This window comes from Heterocephalus glaber, unplaced genomic scaffold, assembly GCF_053883595.1.
Source record: "Heterocephalus glaber isolate CG9 unplaced genomic scaffold, H.glaber_assembly_v1.0 deba00001600, whole genome shotgun sequence".
Lineage (NCBI taxonomy): Eukaryota > Metazoa > Chordata > Mammalia > Rodentia > Bathyergidae > Heterocephalus > Heterocephalus glaber.
The window spans coordinates 4,516,240-4,532,569 of record NW_028258372.1 but is presented as its reverse complement, the minus strand read 5'-3'; the positions used below and the strand labels follow the sequence as shown (position 1 = coordinate 4,532,569).

Below are 16,330 nucleotides of genomic sequence, written 5' to 3'. Positions count from 1 at the left end.
AACATTCTGAATAAAAATTATCCAAACTGTTAATCAAATATGAGAGTAAAAATATTTTCAGAGAGATAAGACCTCCAAAAATTCATCTCCCACAAACGTTTCCTCAGGAAGCTGGAGTAGGTAGTCTGTCAGAACAAGGGGCTGTAAAAGGAAGAAGTAGCTCTGGATCAGAAAGACCATCAGACCCAGGATAGGAATGAGAGGAATGTTCAGGATGGTAGCTGTGCACCTGGCCCAAGGTCTCAGTTCAGACAAGGTGAAATGGATAGGGACCTGATGGGAATAAATATATTTCAAAGAATTTTCTCAGACTGGAGAGTATGGGGTGAATGAGGATAAATGTATGACAGGTAAGTACGTAGGGATAAGTATGTAGAAAACTAAATAAATGAGAAGCCATGTATTCTAAGGAAAACAAAATGTTATACAGGATAAGGTAATTATTGTTTACTGCTTGGCTGAGCTCTGAATAGCCTATGTAGTCATAACGATAAAGCCTTAACTATCGATCTAACCAAAGTCATAATAAAGTCATATTGAGATGGTGGGATTAGGAAGCATAGAAGGCTCTAGACTATGAAAGAGACCCATTTTTTTTTTTTGATACTGTCTTTGTACTAAGCTATATCCTCAGCCCTTTGTTTTTAATTCTGAGATAAGGATATACCGTAAGTTGCCCAAGCTGGCCTTGAGCTTGTGGTCTTCCTGTGTAAGCCTCACAGTGTGCTGGGATTATAGGTGTGTTCCACCATGGTTCCTTTAGACCTAAATCTTACCCACAAGTAGTCACTGGATAAACTAAAGAAAGCTTTCACAAAAGGACATGTTGGAGAGGGGATCTAAAAACTAGCTTTTCTTAACAGACTTTGTAGATCTAGTTGAGTTTTAAAACCTATACATGTGCAGCATTTATTTTTCCTTTTCTGCAGATTTTTTTCCTACATCAGAATTTTTGATTATTTTAGCTTATTACAAATTGTTTAACTAGGTTAAAGTTTTGGTAGTATCCAATTGGATTTGAATATGTAAATCCATATTGTCATAGTCTTTATTATATAGCCACAAAGATCTTACGTATAGATGGTGGCTGGCAATTTTCCACATTGACCACCACAGGATCTGAGTTTACCTGATAGCCCGGTCCTTTGTTGCTTCTATTTGCTCTCCCACTCTTCAATGTTCTCTCTGTATTATGCTCTTCTATAAATTCAGTGTTTTCACAGATTTGTATATGGCCTTTTTTTGGCCTTCTTCAGTTTCATTTCCTAGGTAACAGTAGTTCCTAGGATTTCAGTAGCAGGGTTAACTGTAGTGAGAAGCTGCTGTGCCGTGCTTCTCTTCGTGATGCTGCTTCTCAAGCACAGATCCAAGGGCAGAGCAGGGGTCCTGTGCGTAAGCTCCAAAGACTGAGGAATGGCAGCCCTCCAGCTTGTCTGGTTCAACAGCTTTTAGTAACTTTTGCCGTCTCCACCTCCAGAACTTTTAATAACTTCAGGGCTCACGATTAACTGGTTTACTATTATTTGCTTATTGTATATTTACCTGTTAGATTCACAGTTGTCAGTTGTTTGTGAGTACTAAGTTGCTAGTTCAGTTTCCCCAATGTAAGCAGAAAGGGAATTCATTGAAAATACCAAGGGTCTCCCTGAACCAGTGGAAAGGCCAGGCTTTTGAAGCTGGAGCTATGCAGCTGAAACAGTGCCTCTCTTCCTAAAAGGTCTGTAAAAAAACACTCAGTAACTGAGTATCTTGCTATTTATTATATTAATTAGCTGTTAATACTCTAACAGTACATTTCTAGGTTGAGTATTTTTTATTTTTATTTTCAAGCAGAGGTCATTTGGGGAGGAGAAATGATGGGAACCTTGGGATTTGTACATCTGAGGATTCTAAATCTAGAGATAAGAGAAAGAGAAAGATCCAAATTTTCAGAAGGTGAAATCATAACTTTGTTCTACTTTGTGCTTGAATACCCCTTTGTTAACGGGGTTAGAGGATAGCCTAAGGTCAGTGCATTCGCTATGCATTTAATAAGAACACGTATCTCAGTGTGTTCTTTATAAAATGTAATTTAGATCTCTTGATTAAAACCTACCACTTGTTTTTGGTCTCCTGTAGAAGAAAAAATCCAGAATGTTTGTGATGATTATCATTCAGAATGATCTGACAGAGTTAGACTTCCCCTACAGCTAATATAGCTTAAGGCCTCTCCCTTACACAAGGCCTTTCTGAAGCTGAACCTAAATGGTTTTAAGGTCACTACCTGCCCCACCTCCAGTCCTTTCTGGTTGTGTTGGATTGGGCTCAGGCAATTTTGGAATCCTGAGGAGAGGATGAGTGGGATGCATTCATACCTTTTGTACTCACTTTGTTGTCTTGCTAGCTGAACGGTGTAATATCCCCCAGGAACATTTTGACTGTCTGCTCTGTCAACTCAGCTGACATCCCTACATCAAAGTGCAGGCCCAGAGGTTGCATAGCGTTACGAACTGATACAGGAAGCCAAGCAACACCAATGTTTAGAATCTTATCAGTAAGGAAAAAAAGCAATGAATTTTCAGTCTCATTCTAAATGAAAGACCAGGGCCGGGGATTTAGCTCAGTGGCACCATGCCTGCCTCGCAAGTGCAAGGTCCTGAGTTTGATCCCCAGTAACCCCCCCCCCCCAAGACTGGATAATCTGCAAAGACTAAATGAAAGACCAGATTATTTTTTCTGGTCTCTATATTAGAAATGATATACAAAGTAATTGTCATATGAAGAGCCAAGTACTACACAAAGGGTGATCAAAATACATGGTGAATATTTTAATTTAAAAATGTATTACAGTAAAAGACACATTGTCATCAATCCCTCTTAAGTGTCTTAAGTGTTCCCTCTTACTTCAAACACAATTATCTCATTGTTATTCCTACTTTCTGAAGCAGTTCTGGAAGTCCTCTTTTGTGAGAGTCTTTATGAAGTGTGATCAATAATTTGGTGAATGCTGCTGCCTAGCGCCACCCAGCAGAAAGGCAGGCTCATGAAAATAATATGGTGTGTCCTCATCCACATTGTTCACTGGACCTGGCTCCAGGCGATTTCTGGCTCTTCCCTACAGTCAGAATGACCTCAGAAGGCAAACAGTTTGAATCTCTTCAGGACATGGAGGCAGCTGTGACAGCACAAGTAAATACACTCATGAAGAAGGACTTCCAGAACTACTTCAGAAAGTTGCGGGAACAGTGGGGTAAGTGTGTTTGAAGTGAGAGGGAGCCTTTTGAGGAGGGTTAATAGCAGTATGTCTTTTACTATAATAAATTTAAAAAAATTTAAACATTCACCATGTTGGGCTGGGGATTTAGCTCAGTGGTTCCGCCGCCGCCTGCCTTGCAAGCGGAAGGGTCCGAGTTTGATCGCGGTACCAAAAAAAACCAACGACAACAACAACAAAACATTCACCATGTTTTTCAGTCATATCTCATATAGCCAGCACAGGTAGGAAAAAATTATTATAGAGAATTGTGCTTGGGAGTTATTTATTGAAAATATTATGGTATTTAGGGTTTTGTTTTTTTTTTTTGATGTGACAACTTAAAAAAAATGGTGATTTACTGTAGCTTGCTTTTTTATTCTAAATATTTAGGGTCTAACTTTTTTTTAAAGAGGACTTAAGTTGATAAGATTGCAGCTCTACTAAAACTTGGATTCACCGCAGGCATGTGTGTCAGTTCATCAAGTAGGTTTTGTTTGTTTTCTTTCCTGATGCACTCGTGTCTAAGCCTTTTGAAGGACTTTTAATTATTTACTTCTCAACCGATTGCTTCTCAGTCTTTGAATACTCATTTTATTCTGGTTTACTTTTTTCTTTTCTAAATTTGTACCACGTTACCCATTTTGTTTTCATAGCTTTTACCAACATCCTATTTTTTCTTTAAAAATATTTTTGTTGTAGAATATTCAAGGAATCAGAAAAATAGAGAATAATAAAGTGGCCATGTCCCTTTTTCCTAGCTTTGTTGTATTTTACCATCAGATCTTTTTAAAATTAAGATATATATGGCATTTATGCTTCACTGTCTAATTTTACTCCCTCTCCTAGGTATACGTTTATCATCCCCATGCATTTATATATAAATTTTAAATTACATTTTCTTATGTATAGTTGTATATATAAAATTAGAACTGTAGAACTGGAATATTTTCAAACTTAACATAAATTCTGCAGCCATTATTTTTTAATATTATGTTCTAAAAATGTTTTAGTGTTGATACATGAAGATCTGATTTCTTCATTCTCACTGCTATGTGGTATTCCATGTGTAAACCGCTCTACTTAACTATTCTGTTGAAATGAATGTTTCTCTATATTCCTCATATGTATTATCGTGAGTAGAAAATTTCCAAGTAATAGAGTATGCCCATCCTGTACCTTTCCTGGGTTTTGGACATTGCTTTCTAAAGTGATCATTATCAGTTGACTTCCAACAGCAGTTTATGAGAATTGTCATTTCTCCATGCCTTTGCCATTTTTTTTTCCTTACAACCTTTTTAAAATCTGATATGTGAAAGATAATATTTATATTTTAAATTTATGTTTCTTTGGTTACTACTAGGGTTTCTTATTCCTTTTATGTTTATTTCCATTTAATTTCTCTCATAAATTACTTTTTCTGTCATTGTCTCCCATTCCCCTCCCCTTTTGTAGTAGATGTGATATCTTTTTCTTACTAAATCCTTCAGGTGTTCTGGTTATTAATTATATTATTGAATGGCATATATTTTCTTTCAGTTTGTGGCTTTTCTTTTTTGTTATATTTATACTTTCATTGTACCAACCTTTTTCATTTTAATATAAGACACGTTTACCTGTCTTTTAAAGTTTTGCTTCTGGTATATTTAGAAACTTCTTTCCCTACATAAAATAAGGTTATAATGACAATCACTTTATTAATTGTTCATTGACACATAGCAAATGACCACCATAACCTTTTTTGATGTAAACAAAAATCGGTTCTTATTCCTCTCTATTTTTGTGGGTCAGGGATATGGGAGCTTGTCATTGAGTGTTTCTGGCTCTGATCTCTTGTGAGGTTATAGTCAAGGTGTCAGAATGGGCTGAATTTATCTCAGGGTTCAAATTGCTGGAGGATTTGCTTTTAAGAATAGCTCACTCACCTGACTGGCAAGGAGAGGCTGACTCTTGTTGGCAGGAAGCTTCAGTTCTTCCTATAGCCCCGTACCGGGCCTACTTGATTGTCCTGTGATGTGGAGGCTGGCTTCCACAGTCAGTGATCCAAGAGAATAAGCTGAAACTAATGTCAAGCTGTCCCTCAGCCCTGTTCATAGGTCCTATTTACTGTTTTTATGCACAGAGCCCTTCTGATCTCAAATAGTTGGGTTTTCCTCCCATAACAACCAGTTTTTCAGTTCTCTGAACATCAACTACGTGACCTACAGTTCAGTTGAATTCAGACACTACTCCGAATTAGTGCAGATTCCACAGATTAACGGTTCAGTCCCATGAAACTGTCTCTTTTCTTTCAGATGCCTATTGCAAATCTGGGCCTCCTATACTTTGACTTAACTGGCTATCAATTGGGAGTTACCATCACTCCCTCCTCAGGTGCAGTAATTGGCTAGAATGACTCCTGGTACTCGGGGAAACACCTTACATACATGTGTCAGTTTATTGTAAAGGATATAATAATGAATTCAGATGAACAGCCAGTTGAAGACATAGGGTAAGATTCAAAAGGTTCTGTCCTGCGGAGTTAAGAGTGTGGTGCCCTCACAGCATGTGGATGTCTCCTCCAATCTGGAGGATCCCCAAAGATTTTTATATGTAGGCATGATTGGTCAAATCTCTGGCCTTTGAGGATTAACTCAGTTTACAACCTCTCTCCCTTCAGCAGAGGGTGGGAATGAGGTGGGGCTGAGAGTTCTAACTCTTTAAGGATATCTGGTCTTTCTGGCTCACCAGCCTCTTCTTTGAAGCTGTCTCCAGGACCCATCCACTAGTCATCTCATTAGAATACAAAAGACATCATTCTGGAGATCCTCAGGGTCCTTGGAAGCTCTTGCATTTAAGAACCAGGGAAGAAGACCAAATACCATTACAGAACATGTTCCTGGAGCTTTCTGCCAGGAACCCAGGAGCTGGGGATGAAGACTTGATACTGTGGAGATCATTGGAGGTCATCCTGGAGGCTAACTGCAAGAGGCTCCTATATTTTCTTATAAAATATCTAAAGTATTATGATTGTCCAAGTTCTACTTATTGAATAACCTGAATCACCGTATTGTTTTATTTGTGTGTAGGTTTGTTTTGGGCTCTCTGTACATCAAGAGGATGCTATCTATGAGGAATGTGCCTTTAACAGACACTGAAACTGCTGGTTCCTTGATACTGGACTTCTTAATTTCAGGACTGTGAGAAAAGAACAAGTCTTTTGTTCATTCGTTTGCTCCTTCATATTCATTCTTCCTCCCTCCCTCGCTCTTGTTGCTGTGAGCTTTGAACCCAGTGGGCAACTCTCTTCCCCTCTCTCACTTTTCCCCTCCCTCCCCTCTTTTCCTGGCTCCTCTTCTCCCTTCCCTCCTCCCCTCCCCACTGCTCCACTTCCTTTCTTATTTGCACAGCCTCTAGTTTCTATATCCCCAACTTTTTTATTTTTTATTTTGAGACAGGGTCTCACTGAGTCACTTTTAAGTTGTCCAGGCTTGGCGTAAGTTGCCTCAGCCTCACAGAGTGCTGGGATTATAGGTGAGCACCACTGAGCTAGACATCCTTTCGTTTATTTTTTCATTCTTACGCCACTACCCTTTTACAACAAATCTTGGTCTCTCTAAGGCAAGCTCACTCTTCTTGTTTTTCACATTTGACTTGGTATTCTGGTCTCCAAAGGACCTTTTTAATGTTTGATTTTTGATGTTTGAATATACTAGCTATTTAATTCAATTTTAAAAATGACTTTCAGTATGACATAAATCTAGTTTTGACACAGCACACATTCATACTTTGTAGTTCAAAGACACTGGCCTATAGCATAATGTCCTCAATACAGTATGTAAGACCAGTCTGCTTTGTTAGGATCATACTTTGCTACCCTAGCTGTATACTGTACATTCTAATAACATTGAACTTTTTACAGTTCTTCTCCACACATGGCACTGTTTGTTATTTGTGAATGTATCATCTTCACCTTCATATTCTTTTTTTTGTTGTTGTTTTTTGAGACAGGGTCTTGCTATGTAGTTCAGGCTGGCCTTGAACTCACTGTGTAGCCCAGTGGCAGTCCTCTTGCCTCAGCTTCCTAAGTACTAGGATTTACAGGCATGCATGAGCATACCTGGCCATATTCATGTTTTAAAAATCAGTTTGCGTCATCTCTGGAAGCTGTCCTGCACCTCTGCAAGGCTGAGTTAGGTGATTATCTCATCATACTTTATGCATTTGTCTATCATTGCTCTTACTATATTGCATTGTAATGATTCTTTATTACACCTAGACACTCAAATATTTGCTTTTCTCTATTTTCTTTGATAATTCTGCCTTTCATCTCTCAAATAGCTTACAGTGTTTGCTTGCTTGCTTGCTTGCTTTTTGAGATTGGCTCTCTGTGATCCAGGCCTGACTTGCACTTGCTCCTCCTGCCTCAGCCTCCTGAGTGCTAGGACTACAGGTTCGTGCTCCCACTCAAGTAAGTGTGTAATGGAGGTATGTAAGAGTGCAACTAACGTAGACACAATGTGCTAAGTTAGCAACTACGCAAGGTTATACTTTCTTCGGAAGTCTTAGCTGTAAGTTTTGAAGACGGGCCCACAGCCAGATGGAAATGTTCTACCAGGAACTGTTTAAGAGCTGCTAATAATCTGGGGTAACTTCGACACAGAGGACTTGTGATTTGAGGTGAATTAGGGAGAAAAGGAAAACACAGGCAGACTGTGAGCCATGTAGCATACCAGTCCAAGGAGTTTAAATATTGTAGGCAGAATAGGGCTATTAAATGTTTTTGAGCAGGGAATTAATATGATCAGATCTGTGCAAGATTATTACAGTACCTTTTTACTTTATGAAGGGTCCTTTGAAAAAGAAGAACATGAGGTGGGGGCTGGGGATTTGGCTCAGTGGTTCCGGTGCCTACCTCACAAACTCAAGGTCCTGAGTTCGATCCCCAGTACCCCCCCCCCCCAAAGAAGCATGCTGCACTGCACACAAAGAACATGAGATGGGACACCTCTTAAGGTAACTTACTTTGTAAATTGCATCCAACCACATTTTCAAATTGCATGTTTGTCCTATTGGCCTTTCAGTGGAGAGTTGTCTCAGTGAGCTTCCATTCATCTTTGAAAAGGCATTTTACAGTTTAGTTATTTGCGGCAGCAGTCTGATAAATTCCTTCCAGATGTCATTGACTGCACTCTATTTTGCCTGCCTTGCATTTATTTCTTTTGTAAGTTTTGCTATTCTACTTGCCTTACAGTGGTTGGCTTAACCACCCCCACAGGTGTTTCCTCCTGGAAACCTTTGTTTTACTTTATTAGACCCACTCTTATGACATTTGCCACAGTGTGCTATTGTTTGGTGGCTTTTCTGTTTATTTTAGTAAACATTTCTTGGGTTCCTGGCCTCAAGGAGCTCATTCTTTGACAGTTTAAAAGTTTGTTTATACTATTTAATTGGATATATGAGCTCCTTAGGGGCAACTTTATTTTCTTTTTTGGCACTTGGCAAAGTAGTTGATGCATATTAGGCACTCATTCTTGTAAGAGACATCAGCAGAACAGTATTGGCTAAAAGTCAGGTTTGAATCCTGGCTGTACCACTTCTCCTGGATTCATAGTAGAGAGGTTACATAGCCTGTCTAAGTTATAATTTTCTCTTCTGTAACATGGGGAAATAATAACATCTATCTGTATTAGTCTATTCAGGCTGTCATAACAAAGTATCACAGACTGGGTGGTTTAAACAACAGGAACTTATTGACTCACAGTTCTGGAGTCTGGTTGTTTGAAACTAAGGTACCAATTGGTAGGGCTGTGGAGAGAGCAGGAAGAAAGCTTTCTCAGGCCTCTTCTTGTAAGGGCCCTAATCCATCTCAGTGGCCCCATCCTCTGACTTCATCTAACCATAATCTTCTCCCAAGGGCCATATTTCCTAATATATCCCACTGGGGATTAGGGCTTCAACATAGGAATTTTGGAAGGACTGAAACATTCAGTACACAACATTTTCAGTTATTATATTTCAGTTATTATAATTAACTTATGAAAAAGCATTCAGCACAGTGTATCTAACATAAAAGTGATATTTTATAATTTTAAAATGGCATAAATTTTACTTGTGGATATTGGGGGAGAATCGCTCTTTCTTAGTGGAGAATATGTGATGACGTTAAGAAGGGAAATGTAGGAGGAAGAGCAAGGTTGTGGGCATGCTATTGAGTGATGCTTTCCGCACTGTAGTAGTAGGGCAGAAAACCAGGTGCAAATATCAGGTTTACAGATGTCTTCTAACTATGCCAAGAAAACAGAAGCTTTAATATTCTTCATATGTCACCTTTAAGATGCAGCTTTTAATTTTTTCCCAAATCTTTGTATTCTTCTTGATTTCCAGGAAAGGATGGACTTTTCTGTAAGCTTGGGGAACAGAATTGCTATTAGATCTTTTATCTACAGATAATACTAAATGTATTTTTGTTGAATTCTGAAAAGTTCTGTTTCACATATTTTGCACCCTAAACACTTTTTGATATTTTAAAATTAGAAAAAAAAATACATATATATATAATCTATCCCTACTCTGTAGTTTTTGAGTTTAGATTTTTTCTTCTCTGAGTTGGTGAATCAAGGCCTGATGTTATTAGCCTTTCTGGAACTATTAAGAACCTCTGTTCTTTCATTTTTGGCAATAATTGTCTCCACATTTACTTTATAGAGTTCTCTTTGGTGGAGCCCACAGGCGGAGAGGAAGCACAGGATTCATAAGATGGCGGGCGGGTGAGTGACTGAGAATTTGGTGTAGTCCTTGGGAAAATAAGTGTAGTATTTGCTCCTAATAATAATAGGAATAAAATGTGAAGTATAAGTTTAGACATTATGTTGTCTTGTTGGGTCTATAATAATGGTTTTGAGGTTTTTAAAAATAAATTTTATTGTAACATACTTAACATTGCTATGTGTGCTATGATTTTCTTACGTTTCACACAGCACACAGCTGATTGTTTTAGGAAAGCCAGCACGTCGCATCAGACTCCTCATATGTAGTAGTCATGATCCATAGTTCTTTTCCTGTTTTATTACTATCAGAAGAGGTCTTCAGTACCTTTAGGTCTTGGTAAGTTATCTTAAAAAAATTAATAGACACACTTAAATATTGGTGGATTATTTTACATTTAATTGGGGCTCTTGAAAATCCAAACAGAATTTTCTGATGGTAAAACTTCAAGCCCTAACATCTGTTGGGGAAGATACTTTCAGAGAAGAGAGCTTTTTAAGTCTGCCCTTTATGTCACAACCAAGTAGGAAGAGAATTAACATTGATATAGTCCTGTTATATTATAACATCTGGCTATCTGTGCTAGACCCTGTACACATTTTCATGTGATTCTCAAGCTGAGATTGTGACATTGACATTCTTATTTATGTTTTATAAAACATGAACTGAAAGAGGCACAGAAAAATGAAGTGACATCTCAAAGAAGTTATAGTGGAAGCATATCTTCAAATGAGGACTTTCAGTCAGGAATTTAGCTCAGTGGTTCTGGCACCTGGCTCACAAGCCCAAGGTCCCGAGTTCGATCCCTGGTACCAAAAAAAAAAAAAAGCTTAAACAATTGATGACTTTCAGCCTTTCCTTTAGCACTAAATCATTATTTCATAGTCTGTTTATTGTCTGGTTTTACCCATCCCTGAGCAAACACAACACTGTCCTTACATACTCCCCAAATTCCTTGGTATTCCCGAAGAGAGATGGTTTCCCAGTTCCTTGGTGATCACCCTCCTAGACCATGGTCCTTAGGCTTGATTTATATTACCTCAGTCTTTTGTTGTGCTTTTGGCTAGGTAGTATTACAGAGAAATGCTTTATTAGCAGAGGTGACCAACAAGTATAGCATTCAATTCTAAATATATTGGGTCAGTTATTTGTTTGTTTGTGTGCTTGCCTTTTAAATTAAATTCGCTAACTGTGAAGTTTGTAGTGAGAATAAGGAAGGGTAGGTGAGTTACATGGGAACTTTAATGTTTATAAATTATCATGGCAAGGATCAACAAATTTCTTGCTATAGATGCTTTTGAACAGATTTATTCAAAATTACAAACTAACCATGTGCCAAGACTGTACTAGATTCTGCATTGAAAACACAACTGAAGAAACAGGGTCTGTACCCTCAAGGAGACGATGGTTTAGAAGGGAGATAAACGTGTCCCTTTGTGATCACTCTTCTAGACCAAACACCGAGCACTCTAATAATTATAGCAAGGGAGGTGTGTAGAAGGAAGAGTCGGGCCACAGGGAAAGGAATAGTTAATTCTGCTTGAATGATGTGGTGAGATTCAGAGAAGAGGTGGCAGTTTAATTGAAGCTGAATTATTTTCATAGCTGTAAGAATTTATTTGTATAAATTGTATATATTGCACATACAGCATTTGTTCATACTTCATTTCATTCACATAAATGCAGAGTTAAGGTTGAAAACTTAGCCTCTTATTTTCTCTCCGAAATCATACATAATCATGTATATTCCCCTCCCCTCAATATGTCATACAAATTTCTCTTGTGTTTATTTGTTTTTCCTTATTTTTCTGCTCATTAGCTCTAAATTTTTCTGGTTTTTGGAAGCAGGCTATTACTGCATTCTTTAAGACACTTAGTAGTGAGTAATAGATCATAATAATGGTGGGAAATGTGGAAGAAAGCATGGTAATGGAAACAAATACCTGCTTTTTTATCTTTTTTTTTTACAGTCACACAAATGGTTTCTTCTATTTAGAATGATCTACAGATTGAAAGAGGAGCTAGCTGGGTTCTTGAGCTGAAAATGAGGTAGAGAACAGTTGTCTGGAGGGAAACATGCTTGTGAAATGTTATTTTCTGGCTTGTTTTGGTTGTGAGGCTTTTTGGTCAGTGGCAGTTATGAAGGGTTCTGTTACTGTACATGTCTGTCTCTGTGTTTCACATGTGCAGTTTCTCATGGTCCCATGGAACGTGTTTTACTTTGAAACAGCTGGATCCTGTGGCAGAGCCTGCGTTGGAATTAGGAGACCCAAATTCTGGTCCTATTTTGGACTGTCATTAATTCATTCTTTGCCATTGAGCTCATCAGTTAACTTCTTTCTAGCCTCAGTTTCCTCATTTATTAGATGCTAGGATAATTACTAATTAGGATAATCTCTGAAGGCATTTTTCTCGGTTCAAAATTTCTGTCACTTTATTATTGACAGGGTTGGTTATCTAACAAATTCATATTGCAGGCATCCCACATTTCATGTTCTGTGCTTGCTGCAGTCTGAAGAAAACATGTAGCATAGATATAAATCAGTGAAATAGAGTTGAGAATCCAGAAATAAACATGTACATCTATAGTCCATTGTTTTTTTTTTTTTTAAAACAGGAATGACAAGGCCATTCAATGGGGAAGAATAGTCTTTTCAACAAATAATCATGGGACAGGTGGGTTTCCATATGCAAAAGAATGAATTGGGATCTCTGTCTTGACACTATACACAACAATTAAAGTGGATCAGGGACCTAACTATAACAGCTAAAATTACAAAACTGAGACAAATATACAGTAAATCTTTGCAAGCTTGGATTGGGCAATTGTTTGTTAGATTTGACTTCAAAAGTACAAGAAGTCAAGGAAAAATGAAGTGGATTTCATCAAAATTAAAAATTTAGTTTGTCAAAAGACACCATCATTAAAGTGAAAAAATACCCACAAATGGTAGAGAAAATATTTGAAGATCATGTATCTGGTAAGGGTGTAGTATCCAGAGTATATTAAAAATTCTTTTAACTCAACAAGACAGCCCAGTTTTAAACTAGGCAAAGAAATCTGAATAGATATATCTTCAAATAGATACTATGTAAATGACCAATAGTAAATAAAAATGTGCAGTATCACTAGCCATCGGAGAAACGCCAATTGAAGTCATGTGAGATATTACTTCCCAAACATTAGGATGATTATAATAAAAAACATAGTAAAAAAGTGTTGGTAGGATATGGGACACTGAAAAAAGAGAAAGGATTGATTTACACAGTGCTGGTGAAATCATAAAATTATGCATCACTTTGGAAAACAATTTGCCAGTCCAACTAAAACTTAAATATGAAGATATGTGACTCAGCAGTTCTACACCTAGGTACAGACCTAAGAGAACTGAAATTCTAAACAGTTGTTTACAGTTTGCCAGAGGCTGAGGGGAATAGGGAATGGAGAGTAACTGCTAATGGGGATTTCTTTTTGAGGTAATGAAACATTGTGAAATTAATGGTGATAAGTGCACAGTCTTGTGAATATACTAAAAATTGGGGTTTGTACACTTTAAAATGAAATCTTTATGATATGTAAATCAAATCTCAACCTCAAAAAGGACATGAAACTTAAATAAAATGAGTAGCTTATAATGAAGATAGAAAGGGTCCCTTGGGAGGATGCAGGGTGAAATTTTATCCTGCTGTACTGGACTGGGGACAGATTCTTGAAATAGGTAGACTTTAAGCAGAGATTCAAAGAGTGAATTAGAGTTACTCAGCTGAAAAGTAGCAGTAGAAACAAGGAAACAGGAAAATATATCAGTTTTTTTTAATAACTCAAAGACAATTTCACCTCTATTTCTTCATCTGAAAAGCGTTCATTTCAAGTGCTCATTTTTGGATTGGGTCTTTGAATTTGGGGGGTCTGATTTTTTGAGTTCTTTATATATTCTAGATAGTAGTCCTTTGTCTGAGGAACAGCTGGCAAAAATTTTTTCCCACACGGTGGGTTGTCTCTTAGCTCTGTTGGTGGTTTTTCTTGCTGTGCAAAAGCTTTTTAATAAGATGAGATCCCAGTTGTTGATTCTTTGTTCTAGTTCTTGTGTGATTGGGGTTTTGTTCATGAAGTCTTTTCCTATACCAATGTCTTTGAGAGTTCTGCCTATTCTATCTTCCAGTAGATTTGGTGTTTCTGGTTTAATTTTTTGTTGTTGTTACCAGTGATGGATCTTGGGACCTTGCTCTTGTGAGGCAGGTGGTGGAACCACTTAGCTAAATCCCCGGCCCTCTGGATTAATATTTTGATCTTTGATCCATTTTGATTTTAGTTTACTGCATGGTGAAAGATATGGGTCTAGTTTTAATATTTGGCAAGTGGAAACCCAGTTTTTCTAGCACCATTTATTAAAGAGGCTATCTTTCTTCCAGTCAAGATGTTTGCTTCCTTTGTCAAAGATAAGGTGTCTGAGCATGCCTGGAGTTGTTTCTGCATCTTCTAATATGATCCATTGATCATTGGATTTTTTTTTTTTTTTGCCAGTACCATGCTGTTTTTATCATAGTAGTTTTGTACTATAATTTCAAGTCAGGGATTGTGATGCCCCCTGCCTTGCCTTTGTTGCCCAACATCGCCTTTGCTATTCTAGGTCTCTTCTGGTTCCAGATGAATTTTAGGATTGTTTTCTCTAATTCTGTGAGATATGTCGCTGGAATTTTGATCAGGATTACATTAAATCTGTCTAGCAATTTTGGAAGTATGGCCATTTTCACTATATTAGTTCTTCCTACCTGAGAATAAGGGATAATATCTTTCCATTTTTCTGATATTGTCTTGGATCTCCTTTTTCAGAAAAATGTAGTTTTCAATGTAGAGGTCTTTTACTTCCTTTGTTAGATTGATTCCTAGGTATTTCATGTTTTTGGATGCTATTGTGAAAGGTGTTATTTCCCTAATTTCTCTCTCAGTAAGCTTGTTATTCGTGTACAGGAAGGCTATTGATTTTTGAGTGATGACCTTATATCCAGCTATGCTACTGAATTGGGTTATTAAGTCTAGAAGTCTTTAGGTGGAGTTTGGGGTCTTCAATATAGAGTATCATGTCATCTGCAAATAATGATGATTTAACTTCTTCCTTTCCTGTCTTTATCTTTTATTTCTTTTTCTTGTCTAATTGCTCTGGCTGATATTTCCAGAACTATGTTGAATAAGAGTGGTGACAGTGGTCATCCTTGTCTTATTCTCGATTTTAGAGTGAAAGTGTTCAGCTTTTGTCCATTTAGTATAATGTTGGCTGTTGGTTTGTCATAGAGGGTTTTTATCAGATTGAGATAAAGACCATCTATTCCAGTTTTCTATAGGGTTTTTAACCATGAATGGGTGTTCCATGTTGTCAGACACTTTCTCTGCATCTATTGAGATAATCATGTGGTTTTTTGTCCTTGGCTCTGTTAATATGGTGTATCACATTGATTGATTTGTATATGTTGAACCATCCCTGCGTCCCTGGGATGAATCCTCCTTGGTCATGGTGTTTAATCTTCTTGATGAGTTGCTGCATTCCATTTGCCAGTATCTTACTGAGGATTTTTGCATCTGTTTATTAGGGAGATTGACCTGTAGTTCTCTTTCTTGGTTGGATCCTTCTCAGCTTTTGGTATCAGGGTAATGGTCGCTTCCAAGAATAAATTTGGGAGTATTTACTTCCCTTTCAGTTTCATTAAAGAGTTTGAGAAGTAGCGGCATTAGGTATTCTCTATATTTCTTGTAGAATTCAGCAGTGAATCTGTCAGGACCTGGGCTTTTCTCTGTTGGTAGGTTTTTAAGCTCATCCTAGATTGTCAAAGGCCTTTCGTAAAGACCCAAAGCAACCTAATAATACTTATTATGAAAAATATATATCTTAACCTCTTCCAGAGAAAACAGCATTTATATTTTATGATTAAATTCTATAAATCTTTAACTTTTAGATTATGCCAATTTAAAATTTAAAATTTTTGTGAAATCAGAACTAAATTCTAGAATTTGTCTGTGCTAGACTTTTTTTCTCCTCATCTATTTATATGTCTTATAAGCCAAGTTTCCAGCTTTTCAGCCTCTGGAAATTTTACTGCTTTATTTCTTTGGAGAATTTGAGGTTAATTTCAGAAGCTTGTAAAAATTATTGACTGTATTAAAATATATCAACATTGTTGACTGTAAAAATATTTGGAAAAATCCAGATGTCTGTTAGTTTGCTGTTAGCTTATAAAACATGAAGACAGGGCCGGGGATTTAGCTCAGTGGCGCTGCACCTGGCTGGCAAGTGCAAGGTCCTGAGTTCAGTCCCTGGTACTGCAAAAAACAAACAAATAATAACAAAAAAAATT

General features: G+C 37.3%; 1 protein-coding gene across 7 annotated transcripts in view; it reads left to right on the top strand.

The window, feature by feature from the left end:
• Positions 1 to 16,330, top strand: part of Akt3 (AKT serine/threonine kinase 3) — a 259,832-nt gene that overhangs the window by 40,515 nt on the left and 202,987 nt on the right. For 2 of the 7 annotated variants that reach the window (XM_087194055.1, XM_087194051.1), the window contains exon 1: positions 9,920 to 9,981. The exons of 3 other annotated variants lie outside the window; for them this stretch is intronic. Coding sequence is in view for 2 of the 4 variants with exons in the window: in XM_021265539.2 (XP_021121198.1) it covers positions 8,211 to 8,227; positions 9,920 to 9,981 (79 nt within the window). In the remaining 2 variants the exon portion in view is untranslated. Of the gene's footprint in view, positions 1 to 6,320; positions 8,228 to 9,919; positions 9,982 to 16,330 lie in introns of those variants that run through there. 2 more of the 7 variants (XM_021265539.2, XM_087194056.1) reach the window with 2 other exon arrangements.